This window comes from Phalacrocorax aristotelis, chromosome 20, assembly GCF_949628215.1.
Source record: "Phalacrocorax aristotelis chromosome 20, bGulAri2.1, whole genome shotgun sequence".
Lineage (NCBI taxonomy): Eukaryota > Metazoa > Chordata > Aves > Suliformes > Phalacrocoracidae > Phalacrocorax > Phalacrocorax aristotelis.
In genome coordinates, this window is record NC_134295.1 from 8,289,523 (window position 1) to 8,307,418 (window position 17,896).

The following is a 17,896-nucleotide window of genomic DNA, read 5'->3' on the forward strand; positions in this document are numbered from 1 at the left end:
AGCTGTGTGGGTGGGGAGCACAAGACCACAGAACGATTCCAGTTCCCTCATCCATGCTCCTGCCCGAGGCACAGCACCCTTAAACCGCGGCGGGGGTTGCTCCAGGCCTTTTGCAACGTGACTTAAATCACTGTCAACAAACCAAGAGCCTAAACCAGCCAACATCAAAAATGGGCAGAGAGGCTGGAAAAATGCACCGAGATATTTTTATTTAAATAACAAGGACTTAAAAATTCTGAGTCTTCATACAAGTTAAATAAAATATATTGTAAATATCAGCTTTTATATTTTTGCTTGTCTACATACAGCTTATTTAGAACTCTGATATGCTCTACAGCTTAAACAGTGACACCTGATTCAAACTGCCTCATCTGCACCTTCAAAAGCAACAGATTGTATAAAATACTGTGATATTTTAAAAGAGCCAATATACTGTACAAAAAAATTTTTTTACAGTAACTTGATATTTTAAAATCTGATTAGCTGCCTGGTAAGTTGTCTTCTCTCAGGAGGAAATGATGGATAAATTGCTGAGCTTTCCTCTTCTCAGTTATATCAGGTGTAGGATGTCCAGGAGGAGGTCGAAGTAACAAGCCACCAAATATACTAGCTGCATTAAGAAGAAAAAAAAAAGGCACACAGACACACCGTAAGAGCCCATCAGCAGCAGGGTGTCCACAGTAATTCCACCCACCCCGATCAGTCCCAGTGAGAGAGTGCCTGGCTTCAGAATGGGGTAATATAAAGCTGATGACCCACGCATCTGAGTCACCTCACAGCTTTTTTCAGGCTACTCCAATTACTGTTTTTCTATGGACTATTTGCTTATTAGTAAACGCTTCAAAACAGCAGAGGCCATGACTGCACTCACTATGCAGACATGTGTTGTTGCACAAACTGCAAAGCCTCTCCGAACAGAATGGTTATTTTGCTCGCCTTACCAAGAATATTCACATCCAAATGGTTTTTCCCTGAATTCTTCAGTAGTTGTCGCAGAAATTCCATTAGATATTCAAAGACATTTTTATGGCACCGTGGCAGGTTAGAGATGATCTGAGGAGGGGGAAAAGAACCAACATTTACACTGAATACATGGCAATGGCTTAGCAGCTTTGTCTACTACCAACATCACCCTGTTGGCAAATACTAACAGCTCTTAATAACCAAGAAGCACCAGTTCTAGATCCTTTCTATTACGAGATGATTAAGTTTCTGAGAGCAAAAGCCAGTTTGCCTCCCCTCCCTCTGGAATTACAGAAAGATTCTCACAGCGAAGCCAGCGATACCTGGCTGCTCAGCGGGTAGTTGCTGGCACACTCCAAACAGCTGTTGTACAACCTGTAGCAGATGACAGGCTCCGGCAGGCTTTCCAGGAAGAGCAGCAGGGCTTCTGCAACCGAGTGGTTGCTGCCAACTGATCCAAAGACAGTTAAGGAAGAGGCAAGCACAGCATGATCTATTTTGGTCATGTTTCTGCTGAAATATTCATCTTTGCTTAGGTCTCCAAGAACTCCTCCTATCGTTCACAGCTTTGAGCTAAATCACTTGACTCCACATAGCAAGCTGTTTCTGCTGGCAGTTGGACACTACGTAACTCAGCAACAACCATTCTTCAAGATTGCAAGGACATGACAGAGGCATTCGTGCTGATTACATGGAATAGCGAGGACTGCAGATCTCGGTTACCCCAAGATGAGAGATGGTAGTTTAAAAACCATGGTGGAGCACAGAAGACTGTTAAGATCTTTTTCAGCTCTGATCACTAAGGCATAGTAAGCCTTACTGGACATCAGTCTAAAAGGATACAGAGGGTATCATGCATTCCTTTGTCCAAACAGTCTCGGATTTGCTCAAATTCTGATCTAAGGCCTGGCTGCTGAAACAGGTCCTCCTGCAAAGACGACCATCAGTCAGTCTCGAGGAAAATGAAAGTTATTTGGGTAAACAGAGCGATGTCATTATAATCTGGCAGGAAAAATCTCTCCAAACTGGTACTTGTCAGCACAAATCCCACCACAAGCAGTCCCAGTCAGGCTGTGGCACTGCAGGAGGGAGCAATGCAGACAGCTGCTGATGCACGCCACACAGACAAGGTCACCATCACGAAACAGTGCAACCCGGGGCACCAGGATCACTTACCACAGATGTCTTTTATCTCTCTCTACCATTGGCCAAACATCCACGTTAGCAATAATTACTATTACCAGCATCTTCAAAACTAAACCTAACAAATTATTTTGTGTTTCCAGTACAAACACTGCTGACCTGCTGGGATGCATTGCGGTATAGGTGATCCACCATCATCCACAGCTCTTTGGGAATGTCTATAGGCTTTTCACCTTGAACAGCATCATCGCTTAGCTCCAGCGGCATCAGGGTCTGAGAGAGGGAGGTGTGGGGAGCGTGGAAGGGGGAAAAAAGAAATAAAAAGGTAGCTAGCCAAGGTCTTATTCATCTCTGCAAAAATGCTTCACAGAGCTTCTACATGAGAAGTAAGACTTGTTAAGAAACTGTGCAGCTTCACTCACCAGCCTTCACACACGACTAGTACAACAGGCACACCTATATCAGAAGTCCAGACAGAAGAAACAACCTGCTCCCATAAACATGCTTCAAGTTCACTCAGCTCTATGGAAACGCTACGCCATGCCTCACGTATACACACACTCCCCTCTATTCAATGCAGAGAAAGCCAAGGGCTCCAGGGAGAAGTTCTACGTTTAGAAGTTGCACACATTTTTAAAATGTGCAGGCAGAGCAAATGGGATCTTACTTTCAGTGCTCTCTATAAGAAATGGGTTGGTTAATCCACATGCAGAACTAATGCAGGGTGTGAAGATGGTGCGCTGAAAAGCACAAGCTGTATCAGCATTCTCAGACTATGGACCAGGGAAGTGGAAGAAGGCTCTCTAACAATAAACGGGACTTAACATCTAGTGTTAATGGTTCCTGTGGGCTCAGCAGGGAATCCTGTCTATAACTCACAAGTTTCCGAATGGATTCTGGTGACATGTCCTGGATCGGTTCCCTCATGTAACACAGCGTATGAATGGGAGATCCAAAGCAACTTGGCAAGTAGTTTCCTGTTACAGACAGAAAGTAGTCCTTCCCCCTGTTAAGATGCAAGACCAAGATATCTTCAAGTTTCTCCTCTCCAGAGTTTAAGTGTGTAGCTGTTGACTTATTAACAAACACCTCCAACTCAACTGTGATCTCAGCATCTGCGGGAAGATGATTTAAAAACCCATACTCAGTTTAAAAAAGGTATTAAACCAATCAGCCTGCAAATCGGCATAGCATTCTCAATATAGAAGAGAGAACTAAGCCAGGAGGTGACAATATTAGCTCACTAACGTAAGATGAACAAGTTGCTCACCTGATAGCAGAAAGCCCTTACTGGGATTAGCAGTCAGCCACTCCTTGCAGTAGGTTTCCTCATCTGGTTTGCTGATAAATTCAAACTGGCAGGGCACTTGTCCATTGCGGATTGTAAACTTCTCTACCTGCAGCTGCATGTATTTAACATCCTCAAAATGGAACTAGAAACAAATGTCAGTCAACATCATCAGCCAATTCCACCTTGCCAAGCACCAGCAGCAACTTCGACCCTGTAGTTTAATCATTAAGCAGCAAGATACCCAGATTAACCCTCTTGCTCCCACAGGTCATCTCCTCCAGGATTACAAAGGATTGCATTTGCTTACTCCATATGCTAAAGTCGTTTGCATCAGTGGGCCTTTTAAAACAAACACTCCCCTCATATAACCTCAATGAAACTTGAGAACAATATAGCTGTAGCCTCAAATGTCTCATTTGCTTATCTTTTTAGTCCCCAATACACAAAGCAAATGCTGGTTTTGTGACCTTCTTTATATCCTTCAGATTTTACATTTTATGTTTCAAAGAACAAGGCAGAGCAAGGGCCACAAGCTACCCTTTCACCCTCTCTCCCCCCACCTCAGGGAGTAACACACCCAGCATTTCAGCCTGGAACTGCGAATGGAATTTACCCACATCTAAGCAGAAACAAGTATTTCTAGGGCTTGTAAACAGACAACAGTTGGAAGGCAAAATATTCTGCTACTTTGGCACCAGACCCTGGGGTCTAGAACCCATCTTCTCCGTCTGGAATACACTTCTGGGATCTAGGGCTGCCCGGTTTCTCCAGCAAGTCACAGCACATGAACACACCCTACCTCTCTCTGGGAGAGGGTCACGGAGGGAATGTTGGCATTCTCCAGCTTATCCAGCAAGCGCACTATTTCCTCAAAGGCTTTTCGATAGAGCTCCTCATTCACAACCTTCACCTGAAAACGACACACACTGCACCAACTGGCGTTTACTGCGCCTCCGCAGGAGAGCTGTAACACAGCTGCAAGCGTGAAGCGATATGATTTTAGCAGCACACTAGCATGTAATGGACAGAGCCAGTTGGAGCACTAATGCTCTCCTCAGGATCCAGCAGTAAAGGACCTGGCCATCACTACCAGGAGACACCCATCAGCTAGACGGGTGCAGTACTGGATCGACTTTTTTTAAGGGGGGGGGGGGGGGGGGAAAGTGCAATGACAACACACTACTGCGTTGTCAGTGATGTAGCATTCCTGCCCTGCAAGTTTCTGTGAAAATTATTACGAAAATAAGAAAAAAGGCATAAGAACACTTCTGGAAAAATACCTACAGGTATTTATGCATTATTCCGCTTAACTGAAGTATCACTGTATCACTTAACACAGCCCTAGCTTACTACGGAACAACAATCCTATCTCGGTATCTTATCTAGCTCACCTTTTAAGCCTTGGTTCTCTGTGGACACCAAATCTGCAGGAGAACCTCCCTCCCCCTTCCCCCTCTCCCCACACAGAGGAGGCGGCCAGCAGAGTCATTTCCTTCAGCAGTGAGGCACTTACCCCAATATCAAACACAGAGCTAACTGGCTTATGATCACTGATCTTCAGAGCCATATGGCTGCGATAGCTCAGCTGAGCAATGTTCTGCCCTTTCCAGAGTATCCGATCACACCACGCTGGAACACGACACTTCTCACTAAAACAGAGGTAACAATTGCATTTGCAGGCACAGTTCGGGTGGAGTAACGATGCAAGGCAGAATACTGCTCTCCCAGAGACTCTCTTCTGGCCACAGCCTGGAGCTAGTCCTCTATCAAAGCTCTATTTTCCACAAGTTCTCTGAGTGGTTATAAAAAGTTTGATAGTACTATTAAGTATCTCTATATCACACTTCACTTTCTAAGTCTTCAAAGATGCAATTATTTCTTTTGTTCTTTTGATACAATTAACATACAAAGCGATACTCAGATCCTTTTGACCGTAAGAGCCAAAAAAAAAGTAAGAACTCAGGCTCTATGTTTAAAGTTGGTATTTTAATTTTTTTCCCCACTGACTGCTGCACAGAGTTCATTCTCACACTTGAAGTCAATGTTCCCAGTTTACCAAGAACAGGTCAGCCACTCTGTGCAGCGCATTACAGGAACGATGGCTCTCGCAGTCTTCTGGAGAAGGCACTCAGCTACAGAGAGCACAAATGCACCATTTCAAACCCCAGCTGGCCTGACCTCAGTAGGTATAGCAGGTATCAGCAAATAAAAGATCCTAAAAATTTTGCTTGGGGAAAAAAACCCAAACCAAATAAAAAGAATGAAGCTAACTGATTCCTTAATTTTGTACACCTCTAAGTGGAAACCCAATGGATTATTCCTGGGAAAAAGACTAGGAATATCTGACAAACGGCAGTGGAAGAAAAGCAACATAAATAGATGTAAACTGGAGATGGATTTTAGAGCCAAGGGAGAGGAACAGCAATAATGTCAGAACTATTCCTATTTATAGCCATTAGATCTGCAATTCTTTAGCTTTATTTTTACTTCCTCCAGTGATAACGTCAGCCATTGGTAGCATCACCTATGAGGTAATCACCCTACCTCGTGTCCCAGTCGTCACAGCCAGCATCATATTTGTATGTTGGTTGGAAAGAAATCTCTCCCTCTGTAAAGCCGTCAAAGACTGCATTTGCATTCATTTGCCTCTTTAGCTATTAAAGAAAAAATTAAAAAAAAAAAGCTCAAGCACAATTCCCATAAGAGCTAGAAGGAGACATTCAGCACGGAGAAGGCTAAGGAGTATGTGTGCAGTTTCTAACTAGCACCCTCAGCACCACCTGCAGGCAGGTGAGACATCAGTACCTGGTCATACTGGCAAAGCTCTAGAAACGCTTTCTCATCTACAAGCTGCTTCACTTTTGCCACATCCAGTTCCTCCAGCCGATAGTTGAGGTCACCCAACCATAAGATCACACTGAAAGAGAATGTACACCAGAAGTCTGCACGGAGGCCTAAAGACGTCCAAAACAGAAGCTGGCCGTGAGCTGGAAGCACAGCTCCGCAGCAGTGCCTGGAACCACCTGATGCAAGCATGAGCTCTCCTAATCTCAGCACGATCAGGTGGGTGCTGTGTCTGCCCCTCCATCACAGAGAACAAGTAGGAGTGAAAATCTGAAAGACAAGCTACATTTTCTACCTTTGCTGGTTTTAGTTCCTGATCTGCATGTTTGTCACTACCTCTTAGTAACTGGTGCTTTTAATATTCCATGCTGACTAAATCCCACAACCCCTGGGGAAATCGATGCATATTATTGCCCCGTTCCCACTTCATGCTTTAAAATAAAACAAGGCCTGGAAGAGCATAAGGCGGCAAGTGACTTGTCAGAACTGTATAGGCGACCACTCTCAAAACCACAGATACAGTCAAGCATTTCTGGCCCTTCCAGGCTGACGATTAGATCACTGGGCACCCCTTCTCACACCCCTGCTGAGAGAACGTCACACCCCAGTGCGCTCATAAGGTTCTTCCTTGCCATGTGCAGTGATTCACACAGTCAGAGGGCAAGCGTACTCGTGTTTGCCAATAGTGAGAGGGGGCAAATTTGGATCCGACTGGCAGAACTGCATCCGAGAGCAGATGTCTTTGAAGTCCTGGTTCCGCCGCTCATACTCCTCCATGTGAGCTGCAAGGTGAGAATTCACAACGCACACGCTAGTGTTATGGAATTTAAACCTTATGGCAACACCGCCTTTGTTACCCTGAAAGATAAAGATAAAAATGTTGATCAGAAGCTTCTACACAGCAGATGAATCCACAAATGAGTTACTAGCAGTAGACAAGCCAGAAGACATTGATGCAGACCATTTAATTCCAGAGGAAGGAAAAGGCTGAAAACACCAATTAGTGATAACTGCTTCATGAATTCAAGCCAGTGACTCATGTGAGGGTTGCGCACAGCAACAGAACACAGCAATCAAGGACATGGAACTCAGTTTGTAATTCAGGAATTAGCTAATACAGAAGGAAATTAAAATCAGTAAGAGAGTTGGTCAGTTATTTCAGCAAGTCCTGGCACCAGTTTAGAAAAAAAAAAAAAACCAAACACCTGGATCTTTCAACACAAGCCATTAAAAAAATTGTAAATAGAGGAGGAAGCACATGGCTTAGCTGGTCAAAAATACCTTTGACAAGTTATAGCTGCAATGTTCAGAGAAACTACATTCAAAGGGCACAGACTTAATTCCAACAGTGTGGAATGGCAAGTGGCCAGGAAGTCCTCCTCAGGAAAACTAATCTGGATAGACATGTTTCTAGTACTCATGTTTCCTTGTGTTATTTGCTTTGGGCAAAATCACAGCCAGGATCGAAGTCACATGAGAGCAAGGCCCCACACTGCCCAGCACATGCAATCAGAAAAAAAGACTTCAGAAAAGGTTCTCCCTCAAGATCTTCGAGCCTTTGCCAGCACACAGCAATTCCCTCTAGCGGTGCCCTGAGCTGGCACAGGGGCAGGACTATGTGCTTCTAAAGGCACTGCATCCCTTAGCTGGAGGAATAACAACTACATCTGAGGAGAGTGGCTCTCCAGGGCTCTTCTAAATCTCACCCCTTGTCATGCACAGTTGCCGTTCTTACCATCCTCCCCATGATTCCAGTTCCCACAGTCTCAATTTCCACCTCGGAGATGTTCAAAGCAAGGTCTGCTTTCACATACAACAGAAGCATGATTCCCACGAGTCGCACAAGTTTCACCTGAAAAACAGATCCTGTTCCATTATATACTAGAATGGGAGAGGTTCAATGAGAGAAGGCACATCGCGCCCCCCCCCCCCGTCCAGAACACGGGTCACCAAAATACAGATGAAGAAAAAGAGAGTTCCAGGCTCATCTGACAGACCAGCTGGGCTCACAGTACACAGGCACTCCAGCAGCTCAGCACAGGACGGAGCCAGAGACCATCACCTCAGTAAACCAAGCCGAAGCCCAAAGCAAAACCTACTGCACAGGCACAGCCCATGCAAAGAGCTTCCCTTCCACAACAGTGACAAAAGACCAAGCAGACGTAAGGAGCCGGAGCCAAGCAGTGTTCCTACCAAGATACCTTCACAACTTATTCCACCATGCACTGTGGAGACAGCCATGGAAGAATCTAAGATACTTCCTATTCTCTTCCCCCAGGATAGCAGGAGCTTCCTTCATGCATGGATGCCTGGCTCTGGTCTCCTGTCCTGCCCCCTGCCTCAGCACCCTGCACAGCAACACTACCTACTCCACCTTCCGAGCACTTCTGACTGAGCAAAAGCCTGCAGACAATGAGCCTCTGGAAGACACGGCAGTTGAGAACAAGAAAAAGCAAAGGGAAAAGAGGCCCAAGTGGAAATGATTCCACACTCAAACATTGCAAAAGCCACATTTACCTTTGCGTATTTGGCATCTGGGTGAAGGCTATCAGTTACAGCTTTAAACCATTCTTCTTCCTTCGGCGTGTCATTGAAAAAGAAGGCTTCTTTACTCAGATCAAGCTCCTGGAAACTGTGTTAGAGGAAGGAACCCATGGATGCATGTACTCGGTCATAACTCTCCAGCCCTTTCCGCTGGGAAAGTACTAAAATCAATTTATACTCACTAAATTTAAAACTGAAAACTCAGTTATGCTGATTTTAGAGGTATCTTAAATGGAAATCTAAATTACTATTAGTATTATACTGAATGGCATTGAAGATTTTGTGACGCTGCAGCGCCAGGGAGTCCAAACACTACCAGAATTACAGCCCTTTCAGGCTCTAAAGCTGTGCGATGGAATAAGGCAGCGCAAACATTCCTCAGCTGTAGCATCTTCGCTGAACGCCTCCATGCTACAGATTCACAAGCAAGCCACCCGCAGTCAAGGTTTGGGAGGGTGGGCCACTCACCCCACGCAGTAAATGTCTGGAGGCTCAGCGTCACATCTCAGCCAAGGCTGGAGGCTTTCTCTGGGTGACTGACCGTTCACATTGTACGTCCCAACAAAAAATCTGCAACGAAGTTAAATAAATCCCAGAGCTGATGGAAATACCATTCTTATTAACCCATGCACTTAATGTTACATGTAGCTATTTAGAAGAAACATGTTTCCAGTGGAGAATTAGGGAAATGTGACAAAGTTTAAATCCCTAAAATGATTTAATTACAGTAGCACCTTTACAGACGTGTTTTACAGAAGGATACATATTTTTACATAGAGAATATTAAAAAAAAGATGACTAGAGCTGTGCAGTAGCAGTTTGAAAGGATAAATTCATAGAATGAGAACAACATGCATAAAAGAATTTCAGTCACGGGGAAGGCCTAATTATGTATTTCCCCCAAGCTCTTACGAGTTTATTGGCACAACTACATGGTTAAGTATTAACAGAAGCAGTGAGAGAGAAGGCCAGAGGTGCACAGAAGTGATGCATTTCCAGACATAGTCTGAAACAAGCACAGCAGTAAGTCATTTCAGAAAGGCCATTTTCTCAACAAGAACCAGGAGGCAAGCCTTGACAGAGACTTAAATGAAATTCTTCTCCACTAACGCCTAAGAGAGGAAAGAAAGCTGTTCTGGAAAGCATGGATCGTACTTTTCTACAAAATTTCCTATTTGCTGAGATACTAGACAAAATAGCGAACATGAGTTATTTTGACAGCTCATGCTAACTAACTCCCTGCAACAGTAAGTTCTTCTCAGGAACGATCATTACCTGAAGCGCTGGATGTGTGTGTAGGAATCCTCCATTTGTGCAAGCTGAGACTTAACAATAGTATCTCTCAGTCCAAACTTTGGTTCTGATAAGATTGAAGCCTTGTTTGAAACCATTATGCTGGAGGACCGCACCATTTCAGTTGTCACTTCAGGTTTGAGTTTGTTTTGCCTGCAAACGAAAGCAAAACTGCATGATGAAACCCAGGATATACACACACCCCAAACAGCTTATTTCTGCCACCGAGGACTTGATTCGCACTTATCCGTTTCACTAAAGATAATCAATGTTTGGGATACACAAACAAGACTAAAATGAGCATTTCTTCGAACAGTTCAGATCTCTAGATAAAACAAGTTTAACTGACTGAAATAACAAATGTCTCTCGCTAGCCTGGTGCAGCCTGCTGATTCAGAGCAGGCCTACTCGCGCCTCGATGCTGATGCAAAACCTGTACACCTTTCCTGCTTACTGGAGCAAGGAGATGCAAATCTCATCTCCCGCTGCCTCTGCTCAGCCCTTCTGACCTCAAAAAACCGCTCGTTTAAAAATCCACCTGGTGGAAAACTCCCAGCTCTGCCTAGAAAGAAGGCAGCACAAAGTGGGTGGAGGTAGAGGTGGTTTTTAGTATCTCGTGGCTCTGTAAACTCCTTTTGCAACAGTAATAGTGCCACAGCTTGGGAGTTCCCACAAGCAAGTGGATGGTATAAATTTAAGGTCAACAACCTGTGCACCGGTGCCAAGGACAGCACGCAGACTTTGAAGGATATGCAGCAGGGTCTGCAAAGTCCTGGGAACTGGAAAATTAAACTGTAATTTTAAGAGCATTATCTATGAGACACATTGGCCCTAAGCCAAAGCTCTCTGAATTCAAAATAAACGCTAGCAGGTCCTGCCCCACTAAACAGCAAAAATATGCCCAAATAGGGGGCTAGCAGGACTCTCTCTGAGAGGCTATGCTGAAATTCCCATTAAAGTTTTGACAGCATGCTTATGCTGAACTTTCTTCTCTCCTAACTAGAATCTGCAGATTCTCTTCTCAAAAAGTTGCCAATTTCTGCTCTAGATCCCACTGCCTCTGAGGACGGCAACCAACACGGTTGCTGGCAGATGGAACTAGATAATGCAGCCACAAGATTGCTTGAGCGCTGGTGTGTGCACAGACCTCACATGCTGGCACCAGAGACACCAACTTCCCCACTCGCCTTCCAGCTGAAAACCAGGAAGTCCAGGCAGAAAGCTCTCTGCACCTTCTTTTTCTTCCTCTAGACATCAAAGCATCAACAATCTGCCCACTGCCATTCATTCCATCCATACACAATCACCCAGAAGTACCCAGAACTTTGGTGCTACATATATTTACTGTCTCTATACAGAGATCCTCTGTGGAGGGAAGGTACAGCTAAATCAGCAAAGAAACATTGCCACCACTTTTACTCCTCAGCAGACCTTCCACAAAGAGCTGACGTGCACAAGTCTCCCTTCAATCGCTTCACCAAACCTATAAATGAAGCGAGACAGATACCATACCTGGGAGCACTTTTATTGGGGCTATGGTGGCTCTGGTTCTGACTAACTGCAAGCTTTTTTCCATTCTGTTTGACGCCTTCAGAGCCAACCATTTCTGGGGGAAAAAAAAAACACCAAAACAAAAAATTAAAAAATTTAAACACAACGTGTTCTTTAATTTAGCAACACACTTCTACAAACACTGGCAAAAATCTGTGAGCAGAATATAATTTAGATTCGTGTGGTGAAACAAAGTGCCCTGCAGTCTCTCTTTCGGTTGTCTGATAGGTTTAGCCATTGCCTCTCCTTACAGCTAAGCCAAACCAGGACTTAGCAGCACAAAATCCAGGACTTAATCCTGGGAATCAAAAAAATTTATGTTAATAACAGTTTTTTTCCTTTCTGAAGCAAGACAGGAAGTACAAAGGAAGGAAGAAAAAAGGGGGGAGGGGAAGTTGGATCCCAAAAAAACCCACACACCACCATTTGAAGTGTTTCTACCCATCTGCAAATACAGAGCAAAGCACAAGTGTCTCCTCCCGGGAGGCAGTGCAGTACAGAGCCACCACATGAACCCACCATACCCCAGTAGAAACAAGCGCCTCAATGCAAACTGTGTGTTCCTAAAAAAACAACAGGGCAGCTGCCATGCAAACATAACTAAATACAGGTGTGACACTGAACACACCACGCTTCGTTAGCAAAATCTGACCAGTCTTTCAGCATTTTGCTTCAGTTACAACATTCTGCTCCTACAAGTGGCAAAATAACAGTTAAAAAAGCGGATTCCACATGGGGGTTGCCACGTTTAAGATGCACAAACAGCAATCTCAAGATGATGCTACTTAGCACACAAATCTAATGATGATATAGAAATTGTTCTTAAGACTATAAGGTTCTAGGCATTCAGCTGAGCTTCTCTTTCAGTATGCACAATCCAGAACAATCAAAATGCTATTGCTCTCACAGCACGTTTCCAGGAGAAGAGCACTAACCAGAAGCAGAACTTGAAGTATGTTACCTAAGCCCTCAGAATAAAACAAGCTGTCAAGAAGTGGCCATGTTCTCAGCTTGGAAAAGCTCTTCTGCTCAAGAGCCCTCTGAGAATAAAGACTGTGTAAGAGGATTTATCAGAGGTTGGCTGCAGAAGAGCATGTGACTCAAACCTCATTACAGATCACACAGCCGAAGTCACGTAGAACTGAACAGGAGCGTACAAGGTTCAGAGATGCACCGCGAGCGTGGCGTCGGGGAGCCGGGACAGAGACGTAAATTTTCCCCATGGGCATTAAGTAATTAACCAGTGCTGCTTGACCCTCTGTGAGTCCTCCTGATAAAGACCAGGCAACATATCTTGACAGCAACATAAACCAACTTGAACTTTAACCTCTGTATCAGGAAGGGAGCAGAAGTTTAGGCTTTATTACCCATACGGGATGATGCCACTTGCCAGCACGCAGAAGGTGTTAGTGCCAGAACGGCAAGACTGGCGTGCCTGCTCAGTGCTGCTGACACAGCTGCTACGTGTTCCAAAGATCACAGACATACATCGCACTTCTGTATTCTAACCTTGTTAGTGGAAATCAGTTTTAGGTAGGATTCTCCTAAGAAAGAGATTAGCCCTGGAAAATGGATGCTTCCTTCAGATGAATTTATATCTGGACACAGAGTGCTCTAGCCAGAGGGATCTATACATTAGCAATCTGAAGTGGAATATTTTAGCAAGACAATGACCTTGTTCAATAATTGAACTGGGCCCAGAAATAAAGAGCTATGTGCAGAGGTCACAGAATAGCAGCATGTGTACGGCCTGAATCAGACAGGATTTGCAGTTAAGAGATTTAAGCAGTAATAAAGACATTACTGTTAAAAACGTGCAGTGGCATTATAGCACTGTTCTACAGCAGGAAAATGTATCATATCTTCTGGATGAAGTAGGATCCATGCTTCATGCTCAAAAAGGAGAATTAAATTAGTCTTGCCATTAGTAATAATCAATCTTTGCCAGTCCACTCCTTCCTTAATGAAAGTGTAAGCAACAGTCCATGCAGGACCACGCTACTCCAGGCTGCAGGGAAGTACGTTTCTTCTTTTCACTGTTCAGATGAAGCAACACTGCAGCTGTGGCTGTGACTGCACACGCATGCACACGGATAGGATTTCAGGTAGGGGTTTTAACTGAAATTGTGAACATAAACCGTAACAGGTAAAGCACATTTAATCCTTTTATAGATGCTCTCATTCATTAGCCAGCTTTAATTCACAGAAGATATAACGAACTAGTATCACTCTACTAGTAAAGAGCAGCATTTCACTGTATTTAAATGTGCCTTGGTTTGCATATGAAAGTTGCTAACTCAGTACGCATGCTCACTTAAGGACTGAATGAGTTACTCCTGGAAAAGGGCAGACAAAACCTCCTCGTTCTATACCCGCTTATGTTCCAGAAGACCCCAAGTGATGGCAGAGAGCACCTTCTGTTAATACAAGGGGTGGGGAGGGGGGGTGGCGTGGGAAGGAGACCCTAGACTCCTCTGACTCAAGAAAAACACAATGAAGCCTTGAAAAGGCAACTTTGTGAAAGCTCAGAGGCATGACTTGATAGGAGCGCTACCTCCCAAGGAGCTTACCGGCCAAAGAGCATTGCTGCGCTCCAGATACAAGGAAACACACCAACAAAGGAGCAGGGTTGTATTTCGTCCAGCACGCTTTTCCTCCTAAGCACACAGACACACTCAGGTCTCTCCCAGCCAGTTCCAAGCCAGAGGTTGAAACGCCACACCTGAAGGAACGTCCCCAGATCCCTGCCTTGGCTCAACCTGCGCTGCGCGGCTGCCTGAATTATAAAGTTCATCCCTTCTCTTTTGTTTTTTCTTTAATACCCTACCAATAAACATGGAAATACAGAGAGGGAATGCCAGCAGTACCAACCTGTGCCTTCACGAGTAAGCCGAGCCCAGTCTAAAAGAAGGTGGGTAAACGAGAAACGGCGTAATTCAGATTTCGAATCCCACACTGACTTCCAGGAATTGCTTTAGCTCTGCATCTTCTCACACATGCGCTTTGCAAAGAGGGAAACGGCAACCGGCACCGGGAGCGGCGGGGACCCGGCATGTGCAGCAAGCACCCACCCAGGGAGCGCCAGCGATCCAGCAGAGCCCAGCGGCAGCTCAGAGGCGGCAAGCAGGGCGGCAGGAGCGGCACCAGAAACCTTGCCGATCCCCGCAGGCAGCGTCCGGGATACTGGGAGGCTGCTGGGTTCTGGACGGGGCGCTGCGCCCCCGGTACCCGCGCGGTTTGCTTCGCTCCCGCTGCCGGCGGCTTCCCCGCGGGCCAGGGGCCGCCGGAGGCAGCGGGGAGCCGAGCCGAGCCTGGGGGCTGGCCACGGCCGGCCGCGCCGCGGAGCGCCGGGAGTCCCGGGCGGGCGGGCAGTCGGTCGGTCAGTCGGTCAGCCCCGGTCCCCGCCGGCCTCCCCTCCCCACAGCCGCGGGCGTGGCCCCTCGATGGGCGGCCCCTGGACAGACGGACGCCGAGCACCGCAGCTCCTTTCCTTCCACACCCCCCCCCCCGCTCCCCACTGCCCCCTACTCCCGTCGCAACCCCGCGCTCACCTCGGCGTAGCCGCCCGTCTCCGGACATCGCCGCAGCTCGGCGCCACCGCCCGCCCTGCCCCGGCCCGCCCCCGCAGCCCAGAGCTCCGCGGGGCCGCCCAGCGGGAAGGGCGGCGGGGCCCCTCCGCCCGCCCACACCGGGGGCCGTGGGGAGGGACACAAACCAGCCCCCACGCTGTGCCCCGATCGGGCAGCACCGGCCCCACCCGGGAAAGACTGGTGCGCCCGCCTGGGAGGCGGCTGCGAACGCCGGGAGAAGAGGGCGAGCAGACGCGGAGCGAGCGGCCACCTCGGGAGCCCTGCCTGGTCTGTCACAGCGCTGACCCAAAACAAACCTCGCTCCGGCCCCTGGGCCGCACCGGCAGCAGGCTCAGCCCAAGCGCTGAACGCCTCTGCTGAGCTGTCGGGCAATGGAGAATCCTCACCCGTGCAAATCATTACAGCTCTCTGCAGGTCCAGCAGCAGAGGCCGACGCTGCTCCTCCACACCGAGAAGAAACGCACGAACACCACACGCCAGCCGAGGCTGCCCAGACCTCCGCCACCAACCCCACGGGTCGCATCTGGCACGTACGGCTCGTACCTGGGCGGCACCTGCTGACCTCCTGCAGGAACGTGCGCGTGTGGGAGCCAAAAGGCAACCGCAGCGTGAGTCGCTCGTCTTCTGACCTTATCTGGATAGTCACGTCAGAGCCTAAACACATGGGGAGAAGAACAGCTCTTATGGTTAGGGCTGACAAGCCTTCCGAAACTGAGCATCTTCTCCACTCTGCAGCAGCCAGCACATGCATGCATGCAGGCTTCAGCAACAAGTCTCCCCATGCCTCCTTATCATGGTCCTTTTCCACAGTTTACATGAGTATGCCATTTAAAAATATAAAAATGAGCATTTATAATAACTTTTATTCTGCTCATTCAGTGGCAATGACTTTCTTCCAGTAGCAGTTTAAGAGCATTTGGAAAAATCATTCCTTCAGTTGAACTGAGGTGGCAATTCTCCTTGGCACAAGCTGAATCATGGCATGCAGCAGCTAGGCTGGATCCCTCTGGTCAGCAAATCCCACCCCCAGAGCCCCACTCCTGCCTCCTCGAGCGCAGCCAGCGCAGGGCCCAGGAACACCTGCAACACAGGCACTAAAGCAACAACAGAACTCACCGATGACATGAAGGTCACCGTGAAGTACAACTGCAAAAGCAAAACAAAGTTCAGTTACGAAGCTAAGTAACATCTTTGCAGACCGCACTGATGCTTTGAGGTTAGCAAGCTCGTTCAGTTTCTCAAACCCCAACTACTCCTTGTACAGAGACAGGCAGAACAACCTGCTGGGGTAGGAGGCCGTGCCCAGTGCCTGGCAGGACACAGGGTGCTCCGGACTGCACAGCAATCAGTCTAGCGGGGCCCTTCCAGCTATGCCATGTGATGCACAAGCATCACTAGGGATTACAAATTGAAGGAAAAATGTGAAGGCTGAATACATCCCCGATTTTTGCAAGTAGAACCACAAAATAGGGGCTCCAAACCCCTTCGCCCCCTTCTTTTGGGGTGGCCACTAAGCCACCAAAGTGTGTTAGTACCTTCTTCCACTGCAAACCCTTCTGTGATCGGGATAACCTTCTCCAGCCAGACATCCTCAGCTGTTATGGCCATCCGCCGGTGAGTGTACACGTAGATCCTGCAAGCACGGAGCAGACACGGAGGCAATGCCTCCTCGATTCTGGCATCTCTGAGGTACGGCCAGACCCCGTCCCGTCCAGCAGCGCCTGCTGTCGCAGCCTCGCGGGGTCCCCAGAGCAACTCCTCGACCCCACGCCCACCCGCCATTTAAATAAGGATGTATTTATGTTACTGGCGAAACGCCCCAGACCAAGCCCTCCAGGGCTCGTCTCGCTGAGCACCCGCAGCGCCCTCGGATCGCCGCCCCGGCCTGGCGGAGAGGAGGGAGCTCCCAAGGCCGGGAGAGCCCCGCGGAGCTCCGGGCTCCTCCGCGGAGCCCCTCCGGCCGGGCCCTGCCCGCCCAGCCCCGGGCACCTACGCGTGCTGCCCGCCGCGCTCCACCAGGCCCAGCAGCCGGCTCTCCAGGCGCTCCCCGGCGGCCAGGACGGCCGGCACCGCCTGCGGCCGAGCGTCAAGGAAGAGCGGGCAGAGGGCAGAGGGGAGCCCGGCGGGGAGGCCGGGAGGGGCGGGGGGCGCGGAGCCGGCCTTCCCCGCGCCGGGCTGCGCGGGTGGAGGCCGAGGCAAAGGATACGATGCGGCAGGTCGCCCCCTCCGCCAGGCTCTCCTGGATGGCGACCGACTGGTCCATCCTCGGCACCGGGCCCCGGCGGCGGCGGCTCCCCCGGCCCGGCCGCTCAGCGCGGATGTCGCGACGCGTCGCGCCCGGCCGGCGGCGCCCCGCGCGCCCCCCCGCCGGCACCGCCCCGCTCCCGCCCGGCCGGGCCTCCCCCGCCGCGGCGGCTCCTCCCCGGCCGGCCCCGGGCCGCCCCCCGCGGCTGCGGGAGCCCCTCGCTCCGGGACCGGCCCTGGGCGGGGCCCCGCGCCGCCGCTCGCCGGGCCGGCGCCGAGTGACGCGGCGGGGCCGGTGCTGCGGGGACCCGACCGGGCCGGGGGGAGCCGCCGCCGGCGGGAGCCCCCGGCAATAACGGCGCCGTCCCCGGAGGCGCTGGGCAGCTCCCGGCGCCGCCCTCCGCCGCGGGCAGAGGGATCGGGCCCGGTTGCA

General features: G+C 48.8%; 1 protein-coding gene across 8 annotated transcripts; it reads right to left on the reverse strand.

Moving 5' to 3' along the window:
• Positions 1 to 192: 192 nt before the first annotated feature.
• Positions 193 to 17,582, reverse strand: INPP5B (inositol polyphosphate-5-phosphatase B). 8 transcript variants are annotated; one of them, XM_075114441.1, is made up of 22 exons: positions 17,426 to 17,582; positions 17,213 to 17,292; positions 16,755 to 16,852; positions 16,336 to 16,365; positions 15,763 to 15,873; positions 11,591 to 11,684; positions 10,061 to 10,231; positions 9,254 to 9,355; positions 8,759 to 8,873; positions 7,977 to 8,093; positions 6,912 to 7,099; positions 6,203 to 6,314; positions 5,942 to 6,051; positions 4,911 to 5,046; positions 4,197 to 4,307; positions 3,377 to 3,539; positions 2,986 to 3,221; positions 2,266 to 2,379; positions 1,807 to 1,891; positions 1,287 to 1,414; positions 942 to 1,053; positions 193 to 610 (listed from the first exon to the last, which is right to left on the reverse strand). In XM_075114441.1, the coding sequence occupies exons 1-22, from the start codon at positions 17,480 to 17,482 to the stop codon at positions 480 to 482; spliced, it is 2,601 nt and encodes an 866-aa protein (XP_074970542.1). In that variant the 5' UTR covers positions 17,483 to 17,582; the 3' UTR covers positions 193 to 479. The 8 variants fall into 8 exon arrangements, with proteins under 8 accessions (XP_074970542.1, XP_074970537.1, XP_074970536.1 ...); XM_075114436.1 differs by lacking the exons at positions 17,213 to 17,292; positions 17,426 to 17,582 and having other exon boundaries at positions 3,377 to 3,509; positions 16,755 to 17,127; XM_075114435.1 differs by lacking the exons at positions 17,213 to 17,292; positions 17,426 to 17,582 and having other exon boundaries at positions 16,755 to 17,126.
• Between the last annotated feature and the right edge of the window lie 314 nt (positions 17,583 to 17,896).